This window comes from Tamandua tetradactyla, chromosome 6 (assembly GCF_023851605.1).
Source record: "Tamandua tetradactyla isolate mTamTet1 chromosome 6, mTamTet1.pri, whole genome shotgun sequence".
Lineage (NCBI taxonomy): Eukaryota > Metazoa > Chordata > Mammalia > Pilosa > Myrmecophagidae > Tamandua > Tamandua tetradactyla.
Window position 1 is genome coordinate 58951704 of NC_135332.1, and position 15498 is coordinate 58967201.

Genomic DNA, 15498 nt, shown 5'->3' on the forward strand with positions numbered 1-15498 from the left:
TCTTGGCTTGGTCCCTAGCCAGACTCACGACTTTGTCTGCGGCCGTGGTCGTGACTTGGTCTGTGGCCGGGTGGTGACTGGGCTTGTGGCTTGGCTCGTGGCACGGTCAGCACTCAGTCTAATGGCTGGAGTTGTTGCTGAGTTTTTACTGAATTTGTGGTTTGGACGGTGATGGGATTGAGGCTTAGTTTGTGGCTGGGTTTGTGGCTTGGTCTGTGGCCAGGGCTGTGACTGCGTCTGTGATTGAATTCAAGGTTTGGGCTATGGCTAGTCCCAGGACCTGAGCTGCTCTCGAGATACTTCTGCAACCTGGAGTCGCGGCCTCAATCCATGGTTGCTCTACCTATGGACTGATGGCCTGGCTTGGGTCCCGTGGAAGCAGGGCTCTTTCCTGAACCTGCCAGGATCTCGCCTCCAGGTGCTGTGCACCCCAGCAGACGGGTTCTTCCAGGGCTCCCAGCACGTCCCCTGAAACAGCCCAGCACACAAGCTCATCAACGGCGCACACAGCAGTTTGGGAGATGGTTAGGACGTGTTTCTATAGCAACCAACCCCCAACCAGCACTGGTTTCCTTTCAATAATGCCTTTTTATGGAAGCAGCTTCTTCTGGCCTCACATCCCTCCCTGGGTGGCCCCATAGCCCCTTCAAGGCTGAGTAGGGGCTGGGCGACCCTGGATGGGCCTGGTCCCCAAATTCATCCCAACTGGGGAGGGGTTCTGAGGACATGTCCTATTGGATGCTTCCCTGACAGAGGGCCTCCTGAAATCTACCCTGTGCTGGGCCATGGTGAATGTAATACAAGCTCTCTCTGTGCCTGGCTCTGAGCAGGGCAAGGCTATGGCTCTAGAGAGGCAACAGACCAGCCCAGGGGGAGCCTGCAGCTCAGTGGGGGAGGTAGGCTGGACCCAGCCTTAAAGAACTCGGATGGAAGGATGCAGATGCAGGACACTTAGGGTGCACAGAAGAAACAGGCATGCAACTAGTCCAGTGGCCAAGGAATGGGGGTTGGCATGGGGTGCAGGGTGGCGTGGAGGGGAAGTATAGCATAGTGTGGGAGGCTTCCCAATGGAAGCCCAGATTGGTGGGAGGAGAGGCAGGGAGAGAGGGAGCAGGGCCTGGGTCACTTTTGGGGGGCAGATAAGACACAGTCCTGGGGGGCTGTGATGTATGGGAGAGAGAAGAGAGGGATCAGCTGTGCACCAGAGGCAGCTCTGAGAGCGTGGAGAGGGGCAGCCCTTCCAGCCTCTCCCAGGGAGAGGGGGGGTCTCTGTTTTGGTCTCTGGGCTCCCATTCCAGGGGCATGAAGAGGCTCTTGGGTGATCATGATTTATTGATTGATTTGACAAATCCCTTTATTGCACTGATAAATGCCAGGCACTATGCTAAAGCATTTTAAATGTTCATTCATTTAATCCTCATAGCAACTCCATGAAACAAGTTCTCTGATGATCCTCATTTTCCAGAAGAGGAAACTGAGGCACAGAGTGGCTTCATACTGTTTACTGAGGTCGCCAGTTGGCAAGTGGCAGAGCTAGGGTCTGAAACCAGCCCCAGGTGAGAGGTGGGATGGTGAGTCCCGCCAGGCTAGGGGAGGAGGCAGAGAGGAGGCTGTCTGTGGGAACCTCTCCCAGACCCTCCAAATCTCACCCTCCGCATCCTGCACGTGGACCCCCAGGGGCCCAGGCCAGAGTTAAGGAGCAGGGAGGGGCGGTTCTAAATGTCATGGGGAGGCTGGGCCTGCCCTGTGCAGGCTCAGGGCTCCCCACGTCCACAGGGGTCACATCCACAGTCCAGGTCAGAGTCAGATATTTGCGCTGTAGCACCTGTTATTCCTGTGTGTGTGTGTGTGTGTGTGTGTGAGTGAGAGAGAGAGAGAGAGAGAGAGAGAGAGAGAGAGAGAGAGAGAGAGAGAGAGAGAGAGAGAGAGAGAGAGAGAGACAGAGGGAGACAGAGGGAGACAGAGGGAGAGGGAGAGGCGGCGGCAGGCACTCACCTGCTGGGGCCCTGCCCTACCGACCAGGTGTGCATGGGCTTGCCCAGCTGGCCCCCACCCCTTGGCCCCACCTGTGATCTGTATTTCCCTGCAGGTGGGGCTCTGCTCCAGACTGGCACTCCCGAGGGCAGGGCTGCTCCAGTTCAGCTGTCCCCTGCTCCTTCCTCCGGGCACCATCTGGCCCAAGGTCTGGCCCAGAAGTCTCGGCCAATAGCTTCGCTCCTCATTGTACTGGGCCAGGCTTTTCCCGGCTGAGAAGTGCCTTTCCCTCCAGCCACGGCTGCCTGACAATGGGGAAGGGTCTCCCTGCAGGTGCGGCTTTTGCCCCAGGCTGGGGTTGCCCCTCTGCCCGTCCCCAGGAGCCAGGGCAGAAGTGGGAGGTGGGCAGGTGGAGCCAGTGCCCTGAGGCGGGACCCTCTGGTGGCACCCAGGCTGGGGAGGCCACACCGGGCCTGGGGCGGTGGGGCGGTGCAGCTCTAGCCCCAACAGGGGTCACCAAGGCCGAGCAGAGGGCGTGGGATGTGCCCCGCTGCCCTCCCACTGCAGGCCCAGCCTGGAGCTCCGTGGGAAGTCAGCGTCCATGAAGGCTCATTTCTCTCTGCCTAGCCGGGAAGGGGCGGGATAGTCTCTTTTTACTTTTATCCTGAACTAAGGTTGTCAAGCAAAGGGGAAGTGAAGGAAGGCGGGAAGGAAGTGCTTGTAGGAGGAGGTGCTGGCCGTGGGGCTGGTGGGGCAGGCGGCCCAGTGGGGGAGGTGCTGCCACAGCCCAGCCTCCCCCTTGGTCCCAGCCGGTGGGGGGCAAGGGCCGCCACCTCCCTAGTGCCCAGCACTGGACTGACACGGGTGGATGGGCGTACTTAAATCTCCTAATACTGGTAACCATTTTACAGATGAGAAAAACGAGGCTCAGGGAGGTTAACCTGCCTCGGGCCATAAACTAATAAGCGCCAGCACTGAGCCCAGTGCTGCCCGGATGCCCATGCTTTGATCTACTTGTTAAATTTCCACCTATGGCTGAGAACTGATTTATGTGGTGTGTGTGTGTGTGTGTGTGTGTGAGAGAGAAAACACAGGAGGATGCATGAGAGTATGTGTCTTGGAAATCATCCTTGGGAGGGTTGGGGAGACTCATACTCTGAGAGTGCCGACACAGCTCACACATGCTCACAGACACACAGCCATGCACATTTGCAGAGGCTTGTGTAATACTAGACACCTCTACACACACTTAGATTCTCACACAGACACGTGGATCCCCAGAGGCTAACGTGCAGGCCTGGTGGGCAGCTGGTGTAGAAAAGGGAGCGCTGAATCCCCGGGACTGCCCGCCCCCACCCCACACCCGGGAGCTAGGGCCAGGCCTCTGGCCCCTTGCCCAGCTCACCAGCAGCAGATGGAGGCTCGTTGTTGGCCCAGAGCAGGTGATGGAGAGGGAAGGAGAACTAGGTCCCCCACTCTGGGCTTCCTTGGATTTATTTTTTATACCAAGCAGCGTGGCCCGGTGGGCCTGTGGGCACACGACCCTGGGGGCAGATGAACCTGGGGTCAAACGCTGCCTCCATCACTCATTAGCTTTATGGGCTTAAGCATACAGCGCCACCCTTCTGAGTTTTGGCTTCCTTAGCTGTAAAACAGGCCTTCATTGGACCTACTCCCCTGGGCTTCAGGAGGAGCACTTGGATAACGTCTCTAAAGCAGCTATGCAATCAGAGGCTCGTTTTTATTCACTTACTCATTTGTCAAACAGTTCTTGACTCTCCTTTGGTTGGGACCATGCACTGGACCCGGAAAACACAGAGAAGCCTTAGACCTAGGCCCGCTTCCATTGCACTGCCTTTCGTTACGGGTGTTGGGGTCGCCAGCCAAAGCCCGGCTCCTGCAGGCTCTGGTGGAAGGACATTTTACTCACACAGAGAAGAGAGCACAGGCGCCGGTGCCCCATAGCCAGCAGGGTGCTCTACTTGCAGCACCTTCTCTTTTTTTGCACGCCATAGTGGAGAGACCCGGCTCCCTCTCTGCCAGGCTCGGATATTCCAGGGGGCGTAGCTGCATGTCATAAAGCCTACCCATGAGGGTCAGACGGCCTCCAGTGAATGTTCACATATGCCCGGGACCACAGGGAAGGAACGTTCTGGCAGTCCCCTTACCTACCAGAGAATTGTGATTTATCCATCCCACACACCCCTGGTCCTGAGCACAGGGTGTATTTGTGGGTCCCTGGGAAAGGTGGCAAGTTGTGCTAGGACTGCCCCTACCATACCTGCCTCAGGGACCTTTGCTCGTGTTGTTTTGAGGCCACTGGCACCCACCTTCTCTGACTCCCGAGACCCTCTATACCCTTTGACACACCGAATTCCACCCCTTCATCCCCACCAGGAGCCCATCTAACCCATGTGGGTATCTGGGTTCCTTTCTTCCTTGATGGACCCCCCTGTCTCAAGTTCTCATCCAGGAGATGCCGTTATACCCTACCTAGTCTGGTCCTGTATTCTCTGCCACTTCATCGTGTAACTGTCTTCCCCTCCATCTCTGGGTTTCAACCAGGTGGGCTTCTTTCTGTCCATCGAGCGTGCTAAGCTCATGCCCCCCTTTGCCCAGGCAATTCCTTCTTCCAGGAACGTGCTCATCTAAGCACCCTGCCTCGTCCGTCCCACATGTGTGTGTGCATGCTTGGAACTTTCTCACTATTCGAGCCTCAGTTGACCTGTTGCCTTATCAGAAAGGTCTTCCCCTCAGAAGCAGACCCCTCCCAGGACACTCTCTCCATCACCTTTTCTTTTTTTGAAATGTCACCTTTGACGTTTGCTAAAAAATCCACATGCTGGGGGAAGAGATGAAGTGGGCATCTCCCATCCAGAAGCCAGATGATAGTGGCACCTCGTTCTTAACATATCCAGCTTCATAAGTTCCTTTTTTGTACAGGGTATCACTGAGAACCACCCCACACAACCTTTCCAGAAGTTGTTTTTGGCAGCTGCAGCCTGAGGGGAGCCAGAACTTGGCATCACATTTAAACAAACGTCTAGTATATATTTAAAAAGCAATGCATGTACACATTTTGATGAAGAGGAGAAATAACAGTAAACAAGGTAAAATATGCATTTGAGAAGAAATGCAGACCTCTATTTTGACAACAAAGGAGAGTCACAATAATAAGGGAGAGGATTCTTCTGAAAGGAGAGTCGGCTATACGTTTGAAGAGAAAGGGCGACAGGTTTATAACACGAGTTCAGCATTTATAATGAAAATAGGTGACAGACTTCTGAAGCCTGGGACTAGTTCCCTTGTCCTTTTCCCTCTGTGGATGTACCAATGCGTGCGTCTTTACCTGTCTACTCTTTAGGCTATAATTACTCTAAAAGAGACCCTTGAGGAGGGGGGGCATGGTGGAATCCAGGAAGGGAGAGGTTTTATTTTCTTCATAGCACTTTCCCCTGTTGAAACGAGCAGTGCTGTTTGCTTTTCGGGGTCTCCCTGCCCCTCACCCTCTGCAGAGCATGAGGTTGTGAGATCCCCTCTCTGCCACCCTGACCCTCTTATCCATCACCGTGTCCCCAGCTTCTAACACGGTAACTGGTGCACAGGAGGCACCCGAGAACCCTTTACTGAAGGAATGCTTGTGTGGGATGAGATCTTCCTCCGACACCCGACAGCCTTTTCTCTCCCCATCTCTAGCTGGAAGAACATTCTCCCTCAAATGGAGCCAAAACGGCCGCCCTGTTGCCTTCCCCTCTGGGCCTGGCTTTGCCCCTGGCATCTGCACGAAGGCCGAACCCATCACATATGTTATCAGAGGAACCTAAATGGGGTGGGCAGGGCTGGATGGCGAGTGAGGCATGCAGCCTCCAGCTCTCCTCTCTCCCTCAGGCTCTAGCACAAGCTATTTGCGAGTGGGAGGTTTGCAGAACTGTCCTTGCTTTCGTTCTCGGGTTGAGTGTATAATGAACACGTGTGGGGGCCGCTGGTTATAGATCCACTAGTTGCGACCTCGCCGTTCAAATTCAGGAGCCAAATAGACTCAGAATAATCTTCAGATGACACTGTCACTACTTGAAGCCTGCCTGCACAATCCAAAACACAGGGACCGAAAAGATGAGGATGATATGACTTCCCTTTCTATCCAGAATCTTGAGTCTTTGGACCAGAATAGATTTGGATGGCAAGGAATATTTGTATATATCTATTAATATAATATGGATGGTAGCTTTTAAAAATAATAGCTTTAGCATCTACTGATGGCGAAAACATAATGTTGATATAAATTCAGCGCTGAATTTTAAATGACTGCTTTTTTTTTTTGGATCACGGAACCTTCCACATGCATTTGATTTATACCTAAACTCTTCATATATATTTTTTTGCATGGTTATAAATGATATTTGTTTTTAAATTTCAAATTCCACTTTTCATTGCTGGTGTATAGGAATGCAATTGACTTTTACATATTGACCCCATATCATACAATTTTACTCATTAGTTCCAGGAGGGGTTTTTCTTTTTGCAGATTTTGTGAAGTTTTTATTTTCTGCATAGATGATCACATCATCTGAGAATAAAAATAATTTTATTTCTTCCATCCTGATCTGAATACCTTTTATTTCTTTTTCTTGTCTTACTGCACTAGCTAAAATTTTCCCCACATACTTTTGAAAAATAGTCTCATTTCCATGTTAGGTATACCCAGTTAGGGTGCATTTGGATTCTCAGATTCCCTTGCAGTAAGTTCAGGGTGTGTGGGTGGGATATGGCCGAGCCAGCCCGTAGTGCCGCCCACCCTGGTTTCCGCAGGAAGTTTGGGACAGACCCAGCTTTGCACCTAGAGGTGGCCCCAGGCCAGTGCTCTTTGTGCCCTCTGCCTTTTCTGTGTCTCCGAATGGGCTTTGTATCTGCTTTCCAAGCACATCTGTGTTTGGGAGTCTGTGGATGGCAGGGAAGGAGGCACAGGCAGGCAGACTATGTCCCTGGGCTGGGCTGGCCTGGCTTCTCCCTTTAGGAAAACATGATGCTCGGAAACGGGGCTCCAGGGTGGCAGGACGTGGTTGGTGAGCTAGGAGAACATTTCATGGTGTGTCCTGGCGATGGCAGGAGGACGCTCACCTCTCACTTGTTGAGTGACATTTACATATGCCAGAAAGGCTCCTAGGACATTAGAGGTGGAAGGTCCCAAGGGACAGTTCAGTCCGGTTTCTTATTGTTTGGTGGGGAAACTGAAATGGCATTGCTGCGACAGGAACTAGATCTCTGTGGGGATGTAGCGACCAGGACCAAAGCTTTTTGCCTGGATTCTTGTATTCACAGATCAGAGTCTTTAGGGCTGGAGGAGGGGAAGCCCCAGGGAAGAAGTACTCATGTGCAGGGTGCTTTTACTGCAATTCATTGAAACGATCTTATAATCTAAGATACAATTAATTGTAAGATGCACCTTTAAGAATAAGTGATGCCGATTAAATCATGACATGCCATCATGTAAGCTGCACTTCAATTTCAAAGATAAGTGTGAAAAATGTGCACCTTAGAATTAATAAAATAAGACAAATTTATATAATTAATGGTTGTATAAAATTACATGTGCTTTGTAAAATCTAAAAGTTTTCCCTACCTGTTTTCATCACTTTCTGCTCCGTAGAGAAAACCTCTAGTGTTTGTCCTTCCAGACATTTCAATGCAACTGCATGCATGAGACACAAGGTTTTCACAATCACACAGTCACATTGCAAAAGCTATATCATTATACAATCATCTTAAGAAACATGGCTACTGGAACACAGCTCTACAGTTCCAGGAACATCCCTCTAGCCACTCTAATACACCTTAATCTAAAAGGGGATCTCTATATTATGCGTAAGAATAACCTCTCAACTCTGTTTAGAATCTCTCAGCCATTGATACTTTATTTTGTCTTATTTTTCTCTTCCCTCTTTTGGTCGAGAAGGTTTTCTCAATCCCTTGATGCTGAGTCCCAGCTCATTCTAGGATATCTGTCCCACATTGCCAGGAAGTTTCACACCCCTGGGAGTCATGTCCTATGTAGAGAGAAGGAGGGCAGTGAGTTTGCTTGCTGTGTTGTTTGAGAGAGAGATAGGCCACATCTGAGCAACATAAAAGGTTCTCTGGGGGTGACCCTTAGGCCCAATTTAGCCCTTTGTGGGGATATTTCATATGAACAAACCCCAAAATTGAGGCTCAGCCTATTGATTTGGTTGTCCCCACTGCTTGTGAGAATATCAGGAATTCTCCAATGGGGAAGCAACTATATACCTTTTAATGTAATTATTGTTGTTCACACTTACTGTAGGCCAGGCACTGTGCTAAGCATTCAGATGCATTTTGTTAAATCCTCACAACAAGCTCTCGAGGCAGAAATGTGCTATCCCTACTTTATGGATGAGGAAATGGAGGCACAGAGAGGTGAAGCAACTTACCCAATGTCACAGCCTCTAAGAGGCAAGACCTGAGTGTGAATCCAGGCATCTTAAACCCCAGAGCCTGACCTCTAAACTAACATGTTGTACCACAGATGTAAATATAGTTTTCAAAATTGTGATTAGAAGGAACCTAGTGTTCTGGACCTACCTGCATTTTTTTCTCCTAACCATATACCATGGCATCTTTCCATGTCAGTACATATAGAGCAACCTCAACCTTTTAACAATTGCAAAGAATTCCTTTGCATGGTTGGACATGCACCTATGTAGCCTATCCCTTGAAGATGGACAATACTTTTTTGGTGTTGCTGGAACACTGAGATGGCCAACTGTATACCTCCATCTTTGAGTACTTCTCTGATTATTTCCTCAGGAAAACTACTGGGTCAATTTTCTCCTAACACTTTTTTTGGCCTTAATTCCTACAATTAGATTTTAATCCCTCTGCGATCACTAGCATTTCTTGTGTCCCAGGGGCACATGGAGGGGTTTCCAGATGTGCTGGGTACCAGCTGGTTCCATGCGAGACTGGAAGCGCCTGAATAGGGGGTGCTCAGAGAAAGGTGGGGGTGGGGGGAAGGACGGATGGAGGCTCCTGCCTCTAGGTCAGTCTCTGGCCTCTCTCTGCCTGGCTCTGGGGCAGGAGCTGCGTTGGGGGCGAGTTCAGGGCTAGGGGCCGTGACCTTTGTGTGCCCTTGACCAGGTCTCCACTGCAGGAGCCCCCAGCCCTGCATGCTGGCCTCTGTAGATATTAACAGTTTCCACAGCTGCCGTTCGGAGATCCACTCCCTGAGCACCCATTATTTCTGACCCCATGAGCTAGGGATTGATTGTTGTTGCCATTTCATAGACGGGAATACCGAGCCTATGAGATGGGAAGGGAATTGCCACTGTGGCTGCTAGCGGCAGAGACAGGGCGGAGCTCACACTCAGGTCCCCTTCCCTTAGCACCGGCCTGGCCTGGCCTTGTGTGTAGCTGACCCCACTAGAGCTCTCCAGGAAGCGGGGGTCTCTCCTCCTCCCCCCCCCGACACTGTGCATGGCCCTGAGACTTGCTTAGGCAGTGAGGTGTGAATAGAGGCAGGTCATTTCTGGGCAAAGGCATGTAACCCCAGGCACAGCTTTCTGGGAGAAGAGCACGGTCTGCTTCGGCAGACCTCGAAGTCACACTTGGAGATGGCAACATCATAAGGTGACAGCGCCCAGGGGAGATCACAATGAGCAGAGTCTCCTTCCAACCTGTGTGTGAGGGAGAAATAAACCAGCATTGTTTTAAGCAGCTGAATTCCTTTGTTAAGCCTCTGCTGATGAATACACTGTGCCACTTTGGCAGAGTCCCTTAACTGCCTCCAACCTTGACCTTAGGCCATGCCACTCCGGCACAGTGATTTCTGCCCGGCAGAGCCGTCTCAGTGAAGGTGTGGCAGCGCGGGGGCCCTGGGAGGTGCTGATGCCGCCAGGGCGGGCTGGGCCGCCTTCCCTCCTGCCCCGCATGGTGTAGCTTGGATGACAAGTGTGTTCCCTTTGGCAGGTGGCCCTCCCCCGGGCGGCGGTGCCCCCTGGCACCTTCGGCATGTCCTCGGCGACTCAGTGGAGAGCTCAGATGACGAATTCTTTGATGCTAGAGGTGAGTGAACCACACATCCTCATGTCCTTGAGGGGCTGGGTGACCCTCCGAGAAGCCCCATAAAGGGGACCCCTCCCCGGGGACGGGTATACTGCACTACTCTTACATGGCATTTGCAGTCTCACGTGCCACACTTACTCAGTAAGGAGTTTCCCGAGGGCCGGGACTCAGCGTTCATCCATTCACTCTTTGAAATATTTGCTGGGTCCCTAGTATGTGACTGTCACTGTGCAGGGGCTGGGTGCTGTGTAGTGGACTCCCAAGAGGCCCAGTCACTGCTCTCCCCAAGTCCAGTGGGAGAGGCAGAGCTTAAACAGTTAACACGGGAAAAGCAGGCGTGAATGGGGAAGCATGCCATCGAGTGAAAGTACCAGGCGTTGGGAGAGAACGATGATGGGGGCTCTGGGTTTGGTTTGGGTGAGGAGTCACTACCAGCCTCTCTGCAGAACTGAGGACTAGGAGTTGGCTAGGCGGAGAGCAGAAGAAAGAGCCTTCCAGAGAGGAAGCAACAGGTACCCAGGTGCTGAAGTAGGAAAGACCTAGCAGCATCCTCGGGACCCAAGGGAGGCGGGGAGGGAGGAAGCAAAGGGAGGGGCATTGTGAGATGAGGCTACAGGGCCTGTGTCCCTGGTCCAGTACCTGGCCCTAAAGATCAACCTCACAGGTAGGTGGGGAGCCAGGGTGAAAGGGGGGCCCTGGTGGAAAGATGAGCGCAGATGTTCAGGGGGAAACGGTGACGGGCAGAGGAAATGAAGTCTGCATCCCAGCGATTGGTGCAAAACCAGCTCACAGTACATAGAAAGGGTGATGTTCCAGCTGGACTGAAGGACACGTAGCATTTTAAGAATTGGAGAAAAGGGGACAAAACGGGTGAGCCTTCTAGGCAGAGAGATCAGCCCTGGAAAAGCCTCAGAAGTGTGGCCGTGGAGAGCAGGCAGAGGTGCAATGAGAATTTAGGAGAGTGGGTCCTTGCAGGCTGTGACTATTGGCTGGGCTGTGTGGGAGTGGGTGAGACGTACCCACGACCTACTCCCCAGTCCAGGAGGGTCCCCAGTTCCCACCTTGCCTGCTGGGCCCCACTCTGGGAATTCATGAAACGTGGCTATTGATAATCCTGAGACTGGTCTGGCTTTGAAATGCCCAACAAACGGGATTTTTTTCAAACTTCTTTTATTATATAATATAACATATATACAAAGCAAAGAAAGAAAAAAGCAATAATTTTCAAAACACTGTTCAACAAGTAGTCACAGGACAGATCCCAGAGTTTGTCGTGGGCTACCCTACCATCATCTCAGATTTTTCCTTCTAGCTGCTTCAGGACATTGGAGGCTAGAAGGAATATATCTTTTTTGTTTGTTTGTTTTTTGGCATGGGCGGGCACTAGGAATCGAACCCGGGTCTCCGGCATGGTAGGCAAAAACTCTCCCTGCTGAGCCACCGTGACCCACCTGGAATATATGTTTTTTTTCCATCACAATTGACTCTTTTGTGTGTGTGTGTGAAAAATAATGTATATACAAAAAAGCAATACATTTCAAAGCACAGTGCAACAATTAGTTGTAGAACAGATTTCAGTGTTTGGCATGGGTTACAATTCCACAATTTTAGGTTTTTACTTCTAGCTGCTCTAAGGTACTGGAGACTAAGAAATGTCAGTATGATTCAGCAATCATATCCATTTGTTAAACCCTTCCTTCTCTGTGTAACTCTACCATCACTTTTGATCTTTCTATCCCTCTCTTTAGGGGTGTTTGGGCTATGGCCATTCTAACATTTTCATGTTGGAAGGGCTGTCAATAATATGGAGTAGGGAGATGGAACTATCTGATGTTCTGGAGATTCTGGCCTCTCTAGGTTTCAGGACTTACCTGGTCCAGGAACTCATCTGGAGGTTGTAGATTTCTGGAAAGTTACCCTAGTGGAAACTTTGTAGAATCTTATATATTGCCCTCGGTGTTCTTTAGGATTGGCTGGAATAGTTTTGGTTGGGGGTTGGCAGGTTATGATAGGTAGCAAGGTCTACCTGGAACTTGTGTAAGAGTGACCTCCAGAGTCGCCTCTCAATTTTATTTGAACTCTCTCAGCCACTGATACCTTATTTGTTACACATCTTTTCCCCCTTTTGGTCAGGATGGAATTGTTGATCCCACGGTGACAGGTCTGGACTCATCCCTGGGAGTCATCTCCCATGTCACCAGGGAGACTTTCACCCCTGGATGTCATGTCCCACGTAGGGGGGAGGGCAATGATTTCACTTGCAGAGTTGGGCTTAGAGAGAGTGAGGCCATATCTAAGGAACAAAAGAGGTCCTCCAGAAGGAACTCTTAGGCATCCCTATAGGTAGGCTAAGCTTCTCTGCTACATACATAAGCTTCTCAAGAGCAAGCCTCGAGATCAAGAGCTTGGCCTATTGATTTGGGTGCCCCTGATGTTTGACACAATATCAGGGTTTTCCCTGGTGGTAGGGTTTAATAGTTCCTTATTTTTTCTCCCATCCCTCAAGGAACTTTGCACATACTTTTTGATTATCTGCTTGGTATATTCTGGGATGTATCCAGGCATTACATTCAGCTAGACAGGATTAAAGACCCTCATTCTTATTCTGGGCTGCTTGTGTTTGATTGTTTAAATGAGCTACCCAGACAGGTGGAGTTAGATTATGTGCTACAGAAAATTTAGGTTCTGGACAAAATAAACCTTGCTTCCTTCGATCTCAAAGAGTAGGTGAGGTTCTAAAATATGGACAATGTCTTCCTTACCCTTGTGTTCTGAATTACCTTAATCCTGATTTGATCAGCTCATTCTTATCTCTAAATGCCAGGTTATACATAAATAAAGTAGCCTCTTAAAATCTAGAAATAATAATTACCACTCCAGATTCAATGTGACTGTTATAAGGGTTTACAACCTAGGCCCCTGTTTTCTTATAAGCATTTTCTAAAGGAGACCATACCATTGTTTTTTTATTTCTGGCTTATTTTGACTCACCAGATGTCCCACAGGTTCATTCACAGAGTTGCATGCCTCACAACTTCGTTCCTTTTTGTAGCAGCACAATGTTGGTCATATGTATACACCATTGTGCATCAACCTACTTTCTCAGTCCGTGCATCCTTCAGCCACCTCCATCCACTGGGCATCACGTATAATGTTCAAAGTCAACAGCCCATCAACACACTCAATTTTAGATGATTTCATTGTTCCTCAAGAAAAATAACCAATAAACACATCCTCACCAAATAGGAAATCTAAACCTCCCCTAAACTCTTGTCCCTCCCCCATGATTTAGCCCTGCTGCTGCTGTGGTAGTGCTGATGCCAACAGACAGGATCTTGAAAGAGAAATAGGCCGTGCACTGGGATGACATCTGGACCAGGCACAGGGCTTTCCACTGTGACCTTGGGCAGGTCTTTCACCTTCACTGGGCCTCAGTTTCCCTATCAGCGTGGTACCTCTAAAAATGGGGGATACCCAGTTCTGGAGATTTTTAGGGAAGTGCATCTGGAAGGTGGGAAGATGTCTTGGCTGGAGGCTCCCCCTTCTTGACTCTGGAATCCCCTATTCCAGCCCTAAACCAGCCCATTTGGGACCCATTTGTCGTCTCCTGTAGGTATCTGATTGGAGTGGCTGCTGGAGCTGAGTTTCTCCATAGCAACGAACCCACAGTGTGACAACAACGGCTTCAATATTTTGATGCTTAGAAAACTTCGTATTTAAAATATTTTTGCAGTTCGTCAGGGCTCCGCATAACCAGATGAAGGTGGTTTGCTGTGTGTGGCATCTGTGGGTGGCATGCGGGTCAGCTCCTCCCTCAGGGGCCCTGAGCAGCCCAGCCGTGGATGCTTCCTGTCTCCTCCCTGCTGACTGCCTTCTCCTTTAGCCCCCACGTGTTCTCTGTCCTCCCCCCTCCATGATCTAACTGCATGTTCAGCAGTTCCCAAACTGGCCTCATCCCTCCTCTCTCTTATTGGAGACCGACCCTCTTTTCCTGTCCTTTGTCTCATCTCCTACCCCCTCTGATCACCTCTTTCTTTCCTTCTCTCTTCTATCCCAGGATCTCAGACCCACCCGTTTCCTTGCCTTCCCCTCCTCAGCACTCCCCACAGGACCCCATGTGTCTCTGATCTCTTCCTCCCCATCTCTCCTCTCCCAGCACATTTTAGCCTCAACCACAGGATCTGCCCCACAGGCTGCTGGGGACCCCCGTTACTTCCAACTTGCCAAGTCTGTCTGTTCCATGCGGCCTCCCTGGACCAAGACCTCTGCCTGTTTCCTTGACTTGAGGCAGAGATAGGTGATGTGTGCTTCACCTCTGCTCCCAGCAACATGGACCAGACCCCGCCCAGCCAGCTCAGTGTCCAGGGCTGGGTGGTGGGCGCCTGCTCCAAAGGGCCACCATCCTGGCCTCTGTTGTCCTGCCTAAGCTGAGCCCCTGCACCCTGGCCTGACCCTCAGCTCCGCCGGGGCTGCACCCTGCACCCTGGCCTGAGTCTCAGCTGTGCTCTCTGCTTGGGCTGGGTCCTGCATCCTGCTGCCTCCAAAAGCCCAGTTGCAGGGCCAACCCTGTTAACTCACTCCCAGCGCCACTCGAGAATCAGCACCAGCAACTTCTCAGCTCCCGGAGACTTCTCAGATGACTCCCTCGCCACTGTGAATGTCCAGTCCAGTGACCCCTCCACATGTGATGGTTTCCACAGGCTGTGGGAGGAGACCCTTCTGGGGTGTCCCCACAGAGGCCAGCTGGGTACCACAGCCCACTCTGGACTCCCCATTGGGCTGACTGGCCATCTGTTGTCACCGAAAGCTCCCGGATCTGTCCTTTCTCCTCTGCTCATTTCATGGTGGGGATCTTGTATCCCCACCCACCCTAACTGATATGAAAGTGAGAAACCAAGGGTCATTTGAACTGTAAAATAGCACAGTACTGGGTGTCAGCTGTGAACAGCCCTCAGAATGTCATCTCCTCCTCCTCGATGCACTGATGGGGAAACTGAGGCTAGAGCTGGGAAGGGACATCCCAGGACCACACATCAAGGTGAGGAGGAAGGGCTGGAACCTGGGAGTTTAGTGTCCAGGTCGGGCCTTGCTCTTTGACTTGTTACTGAAGTTGGACCTTCCACCCTCCCTTCCTTCTTTAAGCTCCAGCCCACCGGCCCAGGACTCGGTTTACCTGGTGGGACAGGAGGCTCTCAGTGCTTGTGACCGGCAGCAGAGAGGAGACTCATAGGCTCTGGGGGCTTCATGCTGTATGTGTGAAGGGTTAGGGGAGCAGGGGTGGTCCCCCAGGAGTATGGACCTCTCTGGGTCCATAACGACCCCAGGAGGAGGCCAACCCTTTGAGACAAAGGGACAAACCCAAGGGGTGGCCAGTGCTCCTCACCAGATGCAGAGGATGTCCATGGGACTCAGGCTCCCTAGTGGTAGCAGCTGGAGGGTGGGAAGACAATA

General features: G+C 51.1%; 1 protein-coding gene across 2 annotated transcripts in view; it reads left to right on the forward strand.

Annotated features, from left to right (window-relative positions):
- Window positions 1-15498, forward strand: part of PITPNM3 (PITPNM family member 3) — a 128028-nt gene that overhangs the window by 23707 nt on the left and 88823 nt on the right. For both annotated transcript variants that reach the window (XM_077165610.1, XM_077165609.1), the window contains exon 2: window positions 9952-10047. In XM_077165610.1, the coding sequence (XP_077021725.1) occupies window positions 9952-10047 (96 nt within the window). The remainder of the gene's footprint in view (window positions 1-9951; window positions 10048-15498) is intronic.